The sequence below is a fragment of the Macaca fascicularis genome, chromosome 7 (assembly GCF_037993035.2).
Source record: "Macaca fascicularis isolate 582-1 chromosome 7, T2T-MFA8v1.1".
Classification (NCBI taxonomy): Eukaryota; Metazoa; Chordata; class Mammalia; order Primates; family Cercopithecidae; genus Macaca; species Macaca fascicularis.
Window position 1 is genome coordinate 159,668,799 of NC_088381.1, and position 16,199 is coordinate 159,684,997.

General features: G+C 38.7%; 1 protein-coding gene across 1 annotated transcript in view; it reads right to left on the reverse strand.

Annotated features, from left to right (window-relative positions):
- The window catches only part of CATSPERB (cation channel sperm associated auxiliary subunit beta), a 152,580-nt gene that overhangs the window by 93,768 nt on the left and 42,613 nt on the right, over nucleotides 1-16,199 (reverse strand). Inside the window, 3 exon segments of the mRNA XM_045396737.3 lie at nucleotides 1,038-1,187; nucleotides 2,330-2,376; nucleotides 12,244-12,310. Of these exon segments, the coding sequence (XP_045252672.3) occupies nucleotides 1,038-1,187; nucleotides 2,330-2,376; nucleotides 12,244-12,310 (264 nt within the window).

The following is a 16,199-nucleotide window of genomic DNA, read 5'->3' on the forward strand; positions in this document are numbered from 1 at the left end:
TTGAGCCTGGGAGGCAGAGGTTGCAGTGAGCTGAGGTTGCAGTGAGCTGAGATTGCACCACTGAACTCCAGCCTGGGCAGCAGAGTGAGACACCATCTCAAAAAAGCCCCAAAGAACAAACAAACAAATAAAAAATCGTATCTCCTGTTTGCTGTCCTGAAAACCCATTTATCTTTTTTTTTTTTTTAAAAGCAATTTGTGTTTCCATAAATGATTTTCTCCCTCTCCCCTTCACCTATTAAGATGGTACCTAACCTCCACATTTTAACCTCATCACTGAGTTTCCCATGTGTGCACACTGCACATGTAAATAAACTGTTTTCTCCTATTAATCTTTTTTTTTTTTCCGGTTTAATTTGCAAGGCTCCAGTCATTGAACATAAGAAGGTGGAGGAAAGAGTTTTTTCCTTCCCTACAATCTTGATGATAGGGGCTGAACTTATGGTTTTATTTGTTTGTTTGTTTGTTTTCTCAGACTGGGTTTTGCTCTGTCACCTCGCCTGGAGTGCTAGAGTGCAGTAGTGCCTCACTGTGGTCTTGAAGTCCTGGCCTCAAGCCTCCTGCCTCAGCCTCCCGAATTGCTGGGATTACAGGCATGAACCATCACAACTGTCAGTTTATGTGTTTTTTAATGGCTCCAAGAAGAATTCTAATTCACAGGTAAGGTTAAGGACGTTTGGAAGAAAAAAATATAGATCTGTGGCAATTAATTCCATTTTTTTTTTCTGTTTAATTAAGCATTTTATGGAATCTTAAATTTATATAGAAAAATCCCAGCTTATATTCTTTAGAGAATTAGCAAGGGAGAATCACTCTGCACACAGCATCACGTTTTCCATTTTCATCAAAATGAATGGCAATCAGGCAAGAAATCTCTAAAGTGTCAAGCTATATTATTGATCTTAAATAATTTTGCTGTAGCCAATTTTATTAGGTTCTATTGCCAGACATAACAAGAACTTGAAAATAACTTTCGCTAAGGTAAATTTTTATTGTTGTCATGTCAAGATAAATTCCCTCTGGGATATAAGGCCTACCTTGTTATGGAAGAGGAAAACTCCCGTACCATGCTCTTGGTCAACAAGAAATGTTAGCACTCTTGGAATACTTTTCATTCCTTTAAATACGTAAGGTAAGCAGGGTACCCATTCAAGAAGTGGTTCCTGACTATAAAAACAAGAGCTTGACTATAAAAAAAAAGAAGGGAAAAATTAATGCTGTTTTTGAAACATAAGTTCTAATTCTCTTAGTGAAACTAGCCCAATTGTTCATAGAACTAATGTTTACAGTTTTTTTTAACAAACAGAAATTAACCCTCCCTCCTTGGTCTTAAAACCCACTGGTCTTTAAACTCCTGGTCTTAAAACCTACATTTGTCTCATCTGAATTCCTTCTTTAGGAAATTGACCCTCAGGCAAGAAACTTGACCCTTAGGCAAGGAACTGAAACTCAACAGATCACCACATCCAGATAATGAGAAGTCAGACTCCTCATCCATCATGATTGCTTCCTTACCCATCTCTAATTCCTGTTTTCCTACCTTCCTTTCTGTGTAAATACCCCAATTTTACTCAGAGAGACAGGCTTGAGATTTTTATCTCCCATTCTCCTTGGCTGCAGCACCCGATTAAAGCCTTCTTCCCTGGCAATACTTGTTGACTCAGTGATTGGCAGTCTATACAGCAAGCAGCAGGACCTAGACTGAATCCCTGGTGTTTTAGTAACAGTAGGAAAATAAATTAATAACCATTGTGTTGCTCTGACTGATCACAATTGTTTTTTTTTTAAAAATCCTTAATGTGACTGGGTTTGGTGGCTTACGCCTGTAACCCCAGCACTTTGGGAGGCCAAGAGGGGTGGATCATGAGGTCAAGAGATCAAGACCATCCTGGCCAACATGGTGAAACCCTGTCTCTACTAAAAATACAAAAATTAGCTGGATGTGGTGGAGTGCGCCTGTAGTCCCAGCTACTTGGCATGCTGAGGCAGGAGAATTGCTTGAACCTGGGAGACAGAGGTTGCAGACAGAGTGAGACTCTGTCTCAAAAAAAAAAAAAAAATCCTTCATGTCTGTGCCTCTCTTCTGAGGGATATGAGCCCAGAAAACATTGCAATGCATCTCTTTCTGGTACAAATTGTTTTTCTAAAATCATTGCTTAGGTCCTGATTAACATAATTAGGTAAGTACTACTAAACCGAAGTAGAAACACCCCTGGGAGCAAAGAGTGATTGTGAAGCCTTTCAGTCTGTAGGATTTTTTAGATTAATCACAATCCATGAAGTCATGTATAACAAAATTTCTTAACTTATAAAATATTCGATATCATACCTCACTTAGGGTTCTGTTTCTCTCAAAGGTGACTGTAACATAATCAACTATAAAATAAATACAAGGGTACAGGAATTATAAGCACATCTGTATTTCTAAAACTGGAAGGGTTAGTCTTAATAGTCATCATGAAAATCATAGAAGTTATTTTTGCAAGTAAACTTTATGGTAAATGAAAATAATAATAATAATAATAAAAGTTATGTATCATTAAGTAATGTATACTTGAATCTAATTTTCTTATCCCTATTGCAAGTGTACCTATTGTCTCAGATTTAAGTTAGAATTTTTTTTTTGTTTTAGGTCATTAACTTATATAAAGCAAACTTACCTTCATATTTTGGTCTAGTTTTATTTTATGTCATTTTATTAAATCTAGTTGTAACTGAGTAGCTTAGATTCAAAATGCATTTTAAAACTTTTTTTATTCCTTTCTTGATTTTTGCCTTTAAAACATACTTTGGAACTTTGTTTCCCTCCCTTCCCATCTGACACTCCCTTGCACTGCTGACTTATCTAATTATGTGCTTGCTTAGAAGTTCCAGGGGCTAATTTTGAAACAAATCAGACATGGAGAGTCAGTTGTAAAATTCCAGAGATTACCTCAAGGAGGTTAGTCTACAACCTGGCCATCATGAAGATGACACCAGCCTATGCTCCAAGTGGACCATGATTCAAGACAGCCACTGGGACAAAACACACAGACCTTGTACCCAGCATCATTCCTGCATGCCTTCCACCCCAAGTTCCCCCTTCTAAACTCCTCTCCCTAGCCTAAAGTTTGGAATGGTCTTTTAAAGGCATGAGCCTGGCTCTCCCAACTGCTGGCTTTTGGAATAAAAGTGACTTTCCTTTCACTGCATCTCATCCTTGTTCATTTGGCTTTATATGTGGCAAGCAGCCAAGCTTGCATTCATTACAAATTTGGTAGTCCCTTTAGGGAGTCTGCATTTTGAGTGGTCTAGTCTGTCAATCTAGTTTGCAGCGAGTGGGGGAATTGGCTGCAGCAGTGTGCCAGGGCTTTCCTCTTCATGCTACCGGATGGGAAAAGAGTTGCTCATGAATACTAGCTGCCGCTGGCAAGCTGACCCTGCAGCTGGGGCTCTGGGCATTTTCCTGGCAGCTGCTGAGATACTTTTGTCTCAGGCAATCTTCCTTCTCTCCCTGTCATGGCGTTAGCTGCCTACTACACTTTGCTGGTGTAGGGTAAGTGACATGTGAAGAAGTTGACGGACTTCAGAACTGGATAAGTCAACTGGAATGTACCCAGTTCTCCTCTGTCTCTTCTGTGGTAACACTTGAGCTCTGCTCCATTTGGACATAGCTGCTTGTGACATTGTCTGGGCAGGAACACCATCTTTATCTGTGGCATCACTTGAGCTTTGTTCTGTTTTGACCTAGCTGCTCATGGAGCCATCTGAAGTTGAGACAAGGTTTCAGGACTTTTATCCAGTCCCCTTGACGGGGAATCAGCCTGGGAGTGTACCATCTGAATCTGTAACTGTGTATGTATGTGATCTACATTTGGGCCCTTATCTACTTGCAACTTTCTTTCCTTCTTTCTCTACCCTTTAAGGCAGCGTGTATAAGCGCCCCCACTCAATCTAGGTATCCAACCCTGAAGTAGAACAATTTCTGTCACCCTGGCTCTTGGCTGAGTTGCTCTGTATTGGACCCCAAAGTACTTCTCAGAGCTGTGCCAAATCTTATGGGGGAAAGAAGCATATGAATTCTTCTGTAGGTTATCTAAATGGGCCTGTATCCCACTTATGGTTTTCAATGCTATTTGTCGGAAATACCTGGGATAAACGTTGAAACAGTCCCAACTCCAATTCTTTTGCCCTTTACCCTTTCTGTCCATTTGTTTTGCCATCTCATTTGTTGCCCTTCCATTACGGCTTACTGGGATTGCAGCAGGACCTGGACTTAGATTAAGGTGGATATGCTAAAAAAAAAAAGGCTATACTGGTCATTGCCAGTCATTAGCCTGTTGGGGAAATTAATTCTTTGACACATTTGGCTCTCCTAACTGTGTGGCAAAATTTACACAGGCATGCCTATTGGGATAATGAATGGTACCATCAACACCGGTTGTGTAAAGTAAGGAGAATTCGCCCAATTCCTGGCAATCTAGTTGCAGGGAATTATTGATAGAGGCAAAAGCAAGGCACCAATAGAGGCTGCTCCTCTGCTCACTAGAGGCCCCTGATTTTGGGACTCCAGCTGGTTACATATTATGGTCCATTTCTGTGCACATTTTAAACTGATGGGCAAATTATAGCAAAAAAAAAAAAATAAAAAAAAAAAAGTCAGAGCTCACATGGTTAATTTGCAACTGTAAAGTTAATCAGAGTTCTAAAGCTACCTTCTCTTTTTTTCCTGCCTGCCTTGAATATGCTTTGAATCTGCTTTTACTAAGATGTGGTGCTAAGATAGGACTCATTATTTATGTTCTAACTGAAATGTAAACATTGGAAACTCATTTGGAATGGAAGAAAAACAGGATAAAAGAGACTTTTAAAAACTGAACTGCCACATGAAATTTAAAGTAGTTTCTTCTAATTCTGTAAGGAATGTCAATGGTATGGAACCAAAAAAGAGCCCGTATAGCCAAGACAATCCTAAGCAAAAAGAACAAAGCTGGAGGCATCATGCTACCTGACTTCAAACTATACTTCAAGTCTACAGTAATCAATATAGCATAGTACTTGTACCAAAACAGACATCTAGACCAATGGAACATAACAAAGATCTCAGAAATAACACCACACATCTACAACCATCTCATGTTTGAAAAACCTAAGAAAAACAAGCAATGGGGAAAAGAATTCCCTATTTAATAAATGGTGCTGGGAAAACTGGCTAGCCATATGCAGAAAACTGAAACTGAACCCCTTCCCCACATCTTATAGAAAAATTAACTCAAGATGGATTAAAGGCTTAAATGTAAAACCCAAAGCCATAAAAATCCTAGAAGAAAACCTAGGCAATACCATTCAGGACATAGGCATGGGCAAAGACTTCATGATGAAAACACCAAAATCAATTGTAACAAAAGCCAAAATTGACAAACAGGAGCTAATTACACTAAAGAGCTTCTGCACAGCAAAAGAAACTATCATTAGAGTGAACAGGCAACCTACAGAACGGAAGAATATTTTTGTAATCTACCCATCTGACAAAGGGCTAATATCCAGAATCTACAAGGAACTTAAACAAATTTGCAAGAAAAAAAACAACCCCATCAAAAAGTGGGCAAAGGATATGAACAGACACTTCTCAAAATAAGACATTTACACAGCCAACAAACATATGAAAAAAGAGTGCAACATTACTAATTGTTAAAGAAATGCAAATCAAAATCACAATGAAATACCATCTTACACCAGTCAGAATGGCGATTATTAAAAAGCCAAGAAACAATAGATGCTGGCAAGGCTGTGGAGAAATAGGAACGCTTTTACACCGTTGGTGGGAATGTAAATTAGTTCAGCCATTGTGGAGACAGTGTGGCAATTCCTCAAGGATCTAGAACCAGAAATGCCATTTGACCCAGCAATCCCATTACTGGGTATATACTCAAATGAAAATAAATCATTCTACTATAAAGACACATGCACATTTGGGCCCTTATCTACTTGCTACTTTATTGCAGCACTAGTTACAATAGCAAAGACATGCAACCAAGCCAAATACCCATCAATGATAGATGGGATAAAGAAAATGGGTACATGTACACCATGGAATACTATGCAGCCCTAAAAATGAATGAGATCATGTCCTTTGCAGGGACATGGATGAAGCTGGAAGCCATAATCCTCAGCAAACTAGCACAGGAACAGAAGAAAACCAAACACCACATGTTCTTACTTGTAAGTGGGAGTTGAACAATGAGAACACATGGACACAGGGAAAGGAACAACACACAAAAGAGCCAGTTGGTGGGTGGGGGGCAAGGGAAGAGAGAGCATTAGGACAAATAGCTGATGCATGTGGGGCTTAAGACTTAGATGACAGTTGATAGATGCAGCAAACCACCATGGCACATATATATCTATGTAACAAGCCTACACGTTCTGCATTTGTATCCTGAAACTTAAAGTAGGCCGGGCGCGGTGGCTCAAGCCTGTAATCCCAGCACTTTGGGAGGCCGAGACGGGCGGATCATGAGGTCAGGAGATCGAGACCATCCTGGCTAATACGGTGAAACCCCGTCTCTACTAAAAAATACAAAAAACTAGCCGGGTGAAGTGGCGGGTGCCTGTAGTCCCAGCTACTCGGGAGGCTGAGGCAGGAGAATGGCGTGAACCTGAGAGGAGGAGCTTGCAGTGAGCTGAGATCCGGCCACTGCACTCCAGCCTGGGTGACAGAGCAAGACTCTGTCTCAAAAAAAAAAAAAAAAAAAAAAAAAAAGAAAAAAAAGAAACTTGAAGTAAAATAGAAATAAAAATAAAAAACAAAACTGAACTGCCATAGAGACTGCTTTACCCAAATTTTGGTCCATCGCTTTTCTTGGATTACCTACTAAGGCAAACAAAGTTCAGCCATGTGAACAGATTCCAATTTTCTCACAAAAATAATTCAGATCCAGCTATCTTTTATAAAATGATGAGATTATATTGCTATCTTATGGCTAGAATTTGAAGGTAAAAGCTATTGGATATTTGTGTGTGCATATACATGTTTAGATATGTTTATGTGATGTTGATGTATTATGTGATGTGTCATATCTGGCACACTACCAAGCTGGCTTATAAGTAAATGAGTACTCATAAATGAAATCCAAAAGCTCTTCAAATTCACATGAATCTTTGATAAATAAAACTGGTTTTAAATATGATTAATAAAATTAACATAGAAATGTCTTCAGAAGTGTCAGTATACATTTTTGTCTGAGTTTACTGATTAGATACGTTTTGTATTTGCCTCTGCTAGATATATTAAGCTGTCTGGATTTGGCATAAAAGTTATAAGGCTATAAACCCAGCCAAAAGCAGAATGATCTTTGTTTGTATGATTTTTTTGATACATAAGACTAATTTAATATTGGTGGTTCAATGAAAACAGCCAAATCTTCTAAGTTGTCAGCAAAATGCCCATGTGTTTAACTTTAAGGTTCTTAGGTGAACCCCTGATGTTTATGAGCTTTAAAAATGGTTAACAGGAAAATAACTTTAAATAATGACTAGTGCTAATATCTCAGTTTTCAAAAGTAATCTAGATTAATGATTAAAAATGAAAAAATCAAATACATGTAAATGGGGTAAATGCTTGCAGGTAAACTTTTTATGAAATTTAAAATCTTAAAATTATTTTGGATGCTCATTTTGATGTCTGGGTCATTTCCAACTAAAAAAGGGTTATGATGTGGGAAAACATGTTTATAAAACTTGTAGAATTATTTCATCTATAAAATGTTAACATCTGATAAACAGTTCAGGATTTCTTGCTTCCTAAGCTTTCACTAAAGTTTAAAGTTATTAAAAATAAAAATACTAGTTAATATATAATTCTGTAAGTTGTGTTCTTATTAAAATACTTTTTGTATGAGAAAATATCTTATATGGTAAATTTCTGTCCTAAAGTAAAATGGTTGTTTAGGAAAGAGGTAATATAGGACAAGATACAAAGTCTAAGCATGCTATAGATGGCCTGTATCATAAGCCATATCCACAGATGGCCTATGTCAGATGTAAGATTTTACATCTTATCAAGATAATTTCTATGTTGTCTTTATTAGATTTTTGAAAGCTTAAAAAACCTGAGATTTAAAAGGGTTAAGGTTTTTACAGCCACATAACCTTCTACATTGCCCTTAAAGTCTTTTGATTATCACTTTGATTAAATGAATAACTATTATTTTACAATGACCTATTCTTCTATTTTGACCAAATGTTTTGAGCCTTTTAGCATCTTTCACAAACGTCCTCAAAATCAAATCCTAAATTAAGTCTCTGACTTATTTCTTGGGCTCATCAAAGCTATAAAAATTAATCAATGCAAGTATGTAAATCTTTTTATGGCTTCCAGTCAGGTCATAGACTCCAGTATCACCATCTCCAGCTTCTTGAAAAGGTCCTTAACAGGTGCTATTAACAAATCCATGTGCTGTTAAGTTACAGGGCTTTAACTACTAGATGGACATATCTCATCTAAAGAAGATGCTGCCTCTGCCAGTATCTGATACCAATCTCAAGTCAACCAAAGCCTCATCTTTAGACCCAGACAAAGGTGACAATCAACGTATACTGCCTTAATAGGACACAAGACAAGCCTGTATTAAAAAACATTAAGATTCATTTACTAATTTTGCCCCATCTGAATTAATATAATTTATTCTGTGCCTTAATTCTAAATAATTTAAATGTTTAGCTACCTGTGAGCTTCCTTTCCTGTCATTCTCAGAATGAGGCAAGGCTTATAACCATTTTGTTTGAAATGTTGCTAATTATGTTTTACTTTACCTCCAAAATTGAAACTATCCAGTCCTTCCAGGCCCAGGGACTATTGCAGAAGAGGTGGTCATGTGATATTATAAGGGCTGGTTTTGAGGCATAAACTTAGTTCAGAACTTCCAAATCAAGGACAGGCACACAGATGCCTAAACAGCTAAACAAAATGCTTGTGTTTTGTATAACTAATTGCTACAAGCTAAGATTATAGTAGCCCAATGCATAAAATATATACATAAGTCAATTTTATAACTTTGTTATTGGCTTTTGGATTTTAGCTCTTATGCTGCTTACAAGGAATTTTAAGGGTTAATGAGTGCCTGCCCACCTCCATTATAATCTGGCCTGAAATGTTTAATTGGCTATAAGTCTTTTGACTCTAAGTTCCTTGGCTATAGGTGTCCCACTGGAGGGCATGATGGACCTGGGACAGGTAGTCACACCACCCCAGCATTAGTATGGGACAAAGTAAAACTTGGCCATTGATACTGCCTCTGGCATATCTTTACCAAAAAAGAGGAAATATAAACCAAAAAATAAAATACTGAGTCCCCTACCAACTAAACAAATCCTCCCCCTTGGCGAAAGGAACCCCAAGAAAAACCCTTAAAAACTTAATTCCCAGCCATGATGGGATGGAAAGTCAGGCATGCCTCATTATATTCCCTCTGTTTTATGATTTAGACACTACAATTGATCACTATTAATTATCATAAGACTGACAGAACAGGTCTTTATGGCAATAAGCTATCAAATGATAAACAGGACCTAAGATCATACCAGACAAGGATTAAGTCTCCCCCCAAGGTAAATGGAGTCATATGTTACATGCATGTTCATTCAATATGCATGTGTCAGGACCACTTTCATAAATATTCATAGGTCCTCCTATAACTTGTTCAATTCATACATTTAGCCAATCTTTCATCATGTCCCCACAGGACCCCTGAGTATGATGGACAATGGAGAACAAACTTACTTTCTTATTGATATGGCGGGCTATATATTCTATAGTTAACATCTGCCTATCCTCTGATTCAAAAAAGAATGTGATGGTTGCAGGAATGTCAGGGCAAATTGTGACTCACTCCTTCCTACAACTTGTAGATTGTCATCTTGGAGACCACAATGACAGGAGAAACTAAAGAGATGAACCACACTCTAAAAAAATTGCATTGCCAAAATATGTCAAGAAAGTAATTTGACTTGGGATTAATTTCTCCCATTGCCTTACTCTGAGTCAAGGTAACACCCCAAAGTGGGAGCAGGTTGAGCCCTTTTGAGATTGTTTATGGGAGACCCTCCCTGGGAGTCCCACCTTTAGACCTAATAAATAAATTAAGAATTAAACAATACATACACCAGTTAGGGCAGACACTACTAACCATGCATCAGTTTGCTGCTTCCAGGTCCTCATACCCTAGGGGCGAGCCCCTTCACCCTTTCCACCAAGAGTTAAGGTACTGCTAAAAAGTCTTGGGAAAAAACAAGGACCTGACTGGCAGCTACCCAAAAATGGATGGGCCTTATGATGCACTGCTGACCATGCATTCACCTGTCAAATTGGCTGGAATTAAACCCTGGATATATCACACTCAGGTGAAGGCTCATCCTCAACCTGATACTTCAGACAACCAGCCTGCCTGTTCATGTGTGCCAAGAAAAGACCTAAAACTGTATTAAAGGAAAAAAATCACACAGATAAGTACTACCTTTTTCTTAACATGAACTTCTTAACAAGTTTTGTAGTCATGAGTACATTATTTATCTCTGCTGAAACTAACCTTTTTGCTGAATGGGCACAAATGGTAGCTTCCCTCCAGAATAGAACAGACTGCTGGGTCTGTGGGGAATTGCCCTTTCTTCCACTGCAGGCTTGCCATGGTGCATGCAAGCCACCAACCTAAGTACTTGGAGTAACTTCTATACCTGGTATGGGGCACTTCACCCATTTCCCTTTCATGGCCATAACTCATCTCATCATAAGCCTCATGAATTTCCTACTTGCCAGGAAATCAGGAAACATGTTTTTCAACTAAGTCGCAAGTAGGTCAATGTCATCTCCACCTTGGGATATGCTGTACACAATCGTGTCAGATGGCTGACAGAGGTACAAATACAGGTAATAGGTCAAGCATCACTATGCACTGAACACCACAACCACAGCACACCTCAAACTAACACCTGTAACATGGGATGATTACCTCCCCAGCAATGTAATCAGACTCTTCAACTGACTAGCAATTATATGGCTGGGGTAGCAAAACAGCTCCTTCTCACATGGAGCCAACCCTTCCCTCTGGGACTGGCTGTGGGCCTGTGGCACTCACAGTTGGCCCTTCCTACCCTTTGATTGGACTGGCAGATGCATCTGGGAGTACCCTTACCTACCAGGATGAATCCTGTTCCATGTAGACTCTGCCTGCCAACTGGAAAAGCACAGACGCCAGACACCACTGTCAAAAATGGGCATCCTGGTGGTTTTACCCACTAGCCATCTTTCTCCCCCAGGCAGTGACCATAGATGTAGAATTACAAGTAGAGGCCCTGACTAAGCATATGGCTACTGCCTTTAATAACACCCACCATGCCATCTCTGTTCTTACTGAAGAAACTTTCAGATTAGGCAAGTGACCTTACAAAACTATATGGCTGTAGATATCCTGACTGCAGCCTAAAGCGGCACTAATGCATTAAGACTGTTGTCTATATATACTACATTATTCTCACAACATAACCTAAGCCATGCATGCACTGGATACTCATATTCTGCTATAGATGCCTTCTCCCAATAACAGATTGGTTTAGTCAGCCCCTTAGTGCATGGAAGACTTTCATATATAGCACAATTTTGCTCATTGTCCTCTTCAGCTGCTGTGGATTTTATTGCTGTTGTATACTCTGCACAAGGATGCAGGAAAGATGTTCTCAGAAACTCCTATGTCCCTGCACCATAACGCTCCCGCAAATTCCTACTGCAAGTCTAGGAACTTGAGAATATTTCCAACTCCAGGTGGACAAATTCCATTCTGGTACCTCCTACCTATGGCCCTCCTCAGCAGGAAGTAGCCAGATCAACTATGCCACCCATTTTCCATAGAAATGGAATGGAATTTCACAATGGAAATTTGCAACTGAGTGGCTTAGGTTAAAAATGCATTTTTGAAACTGTTTTTTCCTTTCTTGTTTTTGCCTTGAAACATAGTTTGAAATTCTTGGTTTCCACCCGACACTCCCTTGCACTGCTGGCTTATCTAATTATGTGCTTGCTTAGAAGTTCCAGGGTCTAAATTTGAGACAAATCAGACATGGAGACTCAGCTGTGAAATTCCAGAGATTACCTCAAGGAGGTTGGTCTACAACCTGGCCATCTTAAAAGACCATTCCAAAGGCTGAGCTTGCATTCCGTTACTCGTATATGTAAAAGTCTTTTAATACAGTATATCTTTAACCAAAATTTACCTTCAAAGTGCTCTCTGTTAGCAAAACATCTTTCACTATACCACAATTTTCCTTTCACATAGTCAACCTACATGAATAAATAAAAATATCACTTAGCCAATATGTAGACTTAAGATATCTTAAGATAGAAAAAACTAAAAAATTTCAAAGTTTGATAGTTCAGGAATGTGAGGCAAATAAAGAGACAAAAATTGTATGCAAATAAAATGAAAGATTGTAGAATGAGGACAAGAAATAGGAATATACATTTTGAACAATGCACAAAAAAGGCATAAAAAGAAAAGAAATCACACATGAATTAGCGTATGTTAATGGAGGATGCCTTTGTCTATGAACTGTCTTTCAGAAGCTACCAGAAGTCATTAGTCTTTCAGCACAGTTACAATGGGCCACATGTTTATCTTTTATCCTCATTAGTGGCAGCTGGGTTTAAGGAGCATTCCCAGAAGCCTGACAGCAGCAAGGAGCAACAGGAAAAAGGTTTTCAAAATTGGTCATGAGAGAGAAGCTTCAAATATATTGAATATGTTGGATATAAATGTTGGATATTAATTAAATGCAACAATTTGAGATTATTTTATTATAGGAAGATTCTGACCTTCAAATTTCTGTTGGGACGTAAGCAGGACTTTCTTACATTTTTATAGATCAATAATATAATCTGTATGATTTGTGTGCAGAAGCCTTTGCTGATTTCTAATGATAAAACTTGAACACATGAGGAGACACTTCTTTGTTTTTTTGTTTTTTGTTTTTTTTAATTGAGAAGGAGTCTTACTCTGTTGCCCAGGCTGGAGTGCAGTAGCACGATCTTGGCTCACTACAACCTCCGCCTCTCAGGTTCAAGTGATTCTCCTTGCCTTAGCCTCCTGAGTAGCTGGGATTATTAGCCACCATGCCTGGCTAATTTTTTTTTTTTTTTTGTATTTTAGTAGAGATGGGGTTTCACTATGTTGGCCAGGCTGGTCTTGAACTCCTGACCTCAAGTGATCCACCCACCTCAGCCTCCTAAAGTGCTGGCATTATGGGTATGAGCCACCACACTGACAGAGGAGTCACTTTATTGATTGATTGATTGATATGGGGTCCTGGCTCTGTCACCCAAGCTAGAGTGCAGTGGCATGATCATAGCTCACTCCAGCCTCAAACTCTTCAGCTTAACCAATCCTCCCACCTCAGCCTCCAAATAGCTGGGACCACAGGTGTGCATCACCATGCCTGGGTAATTTTTAAATTTTTTGAGGGAAAGGAGTCTCACTATATTGCCCAGGCTGGTCTAGAACTCCTGAACTTAAGCAATTCTCCTGCTTTGGCTTTGTAAAGCACTGGGGCTATAGGCATGAGCCACTGCACCTGGCTCCCAATGAATTTTTTTAAGTATCTACATTGTGCCATGTACGGTGCTGAAATTTTTCATATGTAATGTTATTTGATCACCTCATTTCTAAGAGGTAGATATTGTTAGACTCATTTTAAAATGACAAAATTGAGGTCCAGAGAGTTATACAACTTGTTCAAAGTTTTATGTTAAATGGCTGGTAAGTTAGTCCAAAATCTGAATCCAGTCTGTCTTCATTTATTCACCCATTGACTCAATAAATTCATCGAGACTGCCTATGTGCAAGGCCATGTGGTAACTTATCAGGATACAATAGTAAATAAGATAGACCTTGACCGGAACCTAAAATCTTGTGAGGCTAGTCTGGGGGCTCAACAGACAAAATAGGGTGATAATGATAGGAATCTGTGCTGAGAACTTGGACTGTGCACAGGAGGAGCACCTTGGTGGTCAGGGAGGGATTTCTGAAGAATGAGTTGAAATTCTCTAAGTGAAACAGGAGGAAGGAGTACATGCTAAGAAGACAAAACATGTTATGCAAAGGAGTTGAGGTGTGAGAAATGTTAGCGCATTCAGGGAAGGTGAGTGGGTTAGCATGGCCAGGCAGATGGCTGCAGGTAGGGGCAGGATGGCTGCAGGTAGAGGCAGGTACGCTCAGGCTGAAGCATTAAGCATTTTGTGTGTCACAAGAATTTTAATTTTATCCTGAAAGAAGTGATCCATATTCCTTGCTGTTGCCACTAAACAGATTTTGGTGGATAACTACCAGATTTTATCTCATGCCAAACCCCCAATTTAGGGATCTTATACTTCCTATTACTTTTGCCTGGAAATGCTCTGTCAAAATAATTACTCCAAGTCACTCAAGTTTCTGCTTAAATTTCATCTCTTTGAAAAGGCTTGCTTTAATCACTCTATTTAAAACAGAATATTATCTTCCCCTCACTCTTTCTCTTACTCTGCTTTAATTTCAACAAGCACTTATTACTATCTAAAATCACATTATGTATTTGTTTGTATATTTTTTAATGGTCTAACCCCCTCAGTAGAATGTTAAGCTACATGAAAGTAGGGACTTTGTCTTGTTCACTATGGAATCCTCCTTGTCTGAATAAGCATTGAATATAGGAAGTGCTCAACAAATATTTGTTGAATGGATGAGATTTACTGAATGAATAAATCATTAAGTATTCACTCGTTCAATTACCTGCCTAAACACCCACATATATCTCATTCTGAACACCTTTGCTTCAATCATTAGTAAAAGAGGTCTTATTTAAAGATAGATCCTTATACCCTTAAAAATAATTTCACTTGGCCAGGCGCGGTGGCTCACGCCTGTAATCCCAGCACTTTGGGAGGCCGAGGCGGGTGGATCACGAGGTCAGCAGATGGAGACCATCCTGGCTAACACGGTGAAACCCTGTCTCTACTAAAAATAAAAAAAAAATAAAAAATTAAAAAAAAAATAAAATTAGCCAGGCGTGGCGGCAGGTGCCTGTGTCCCAGCTACTCAGGAGACTGAGGCAAGAGAATGGCGTGAACCTGGGAGGCGGAGCTTGCAGTGAGCCGAGATCGCACCACTGCACTCCAGCCTGGGCGGCAGAGCGAGACTCCGTCTCAAAAAAAATAAATAAATAAAAAATAATTTCACTTTTCCCCTTTCCTCCACTCCCCAATCCCAGCACCTCTCTACCTTCGGAACACTGTATTTCCCCTCTCCCTCATCACTATCAACCATCCCTGAGTTTTACTAAGATATTTTAGTTTAATAGGACTTATTATAATATCCTTGCTAATTGTAAAAACTTCCATGAAGGGCAATTCGTGATTTTAAAAAAATATTGCATAAGCAGTTATCCCTTGATCTTCCAGTCAAGTTCTAGGATGTATTGTATCTACATGTCTGGACACATAAAATTTCTAGGTACAAAATTATTCATGGCAGCATTATTAGTAATAGCAAAATATTGGGAAATTACCCAAGCATCCAGCAATGGATGATAATTTAAATAAACTGTGGTTAGTTCATACAATGGAATACTTGTAGCTGTAAAAAAGAAACAAAAAAAGAAAAGAAAAAGAGGCTATTCTCCATTTACTAATACGGATTTTTTCCTATGATAATTATTGATAAGTGAAGAAAATAATTCAGCATAAATACATATATTTATAGTATAATAAAAGGAAGAAAAGTATATATATATTCCTAATTATTTGAATTTCCATTAGAAAACACTGAAAAGATATAAAATAAAAAAAGATTACCTGTAAGGGACAAGGAAAAATCAGGGTGAATATACAGAGAGGTGGGATAGAGACTTTTCAGTCTATATCTTTTTGTAACTTTTTTAGTTTTTAACTATGTGAATGTATTACCTATTTGAACATCATAATTTTTAGGTGTTGAAAATTCTCATTTCCCTTGCAACATGTCCTTTCTTGCTATAGGCTTTATGGGAGGGAGGTGGGGCCTTTGGGAGGTGATAAGGTGAATGGAATTAGTACCCTTATTTGATGTGGGGGTGATTCAGTGAATCGAATTAGTGCTCTTATAAAAGAGAACCCAGGGAGTCTCTTGCCCCCTGCCATGTGAGGACACAGTGAACACATGGCT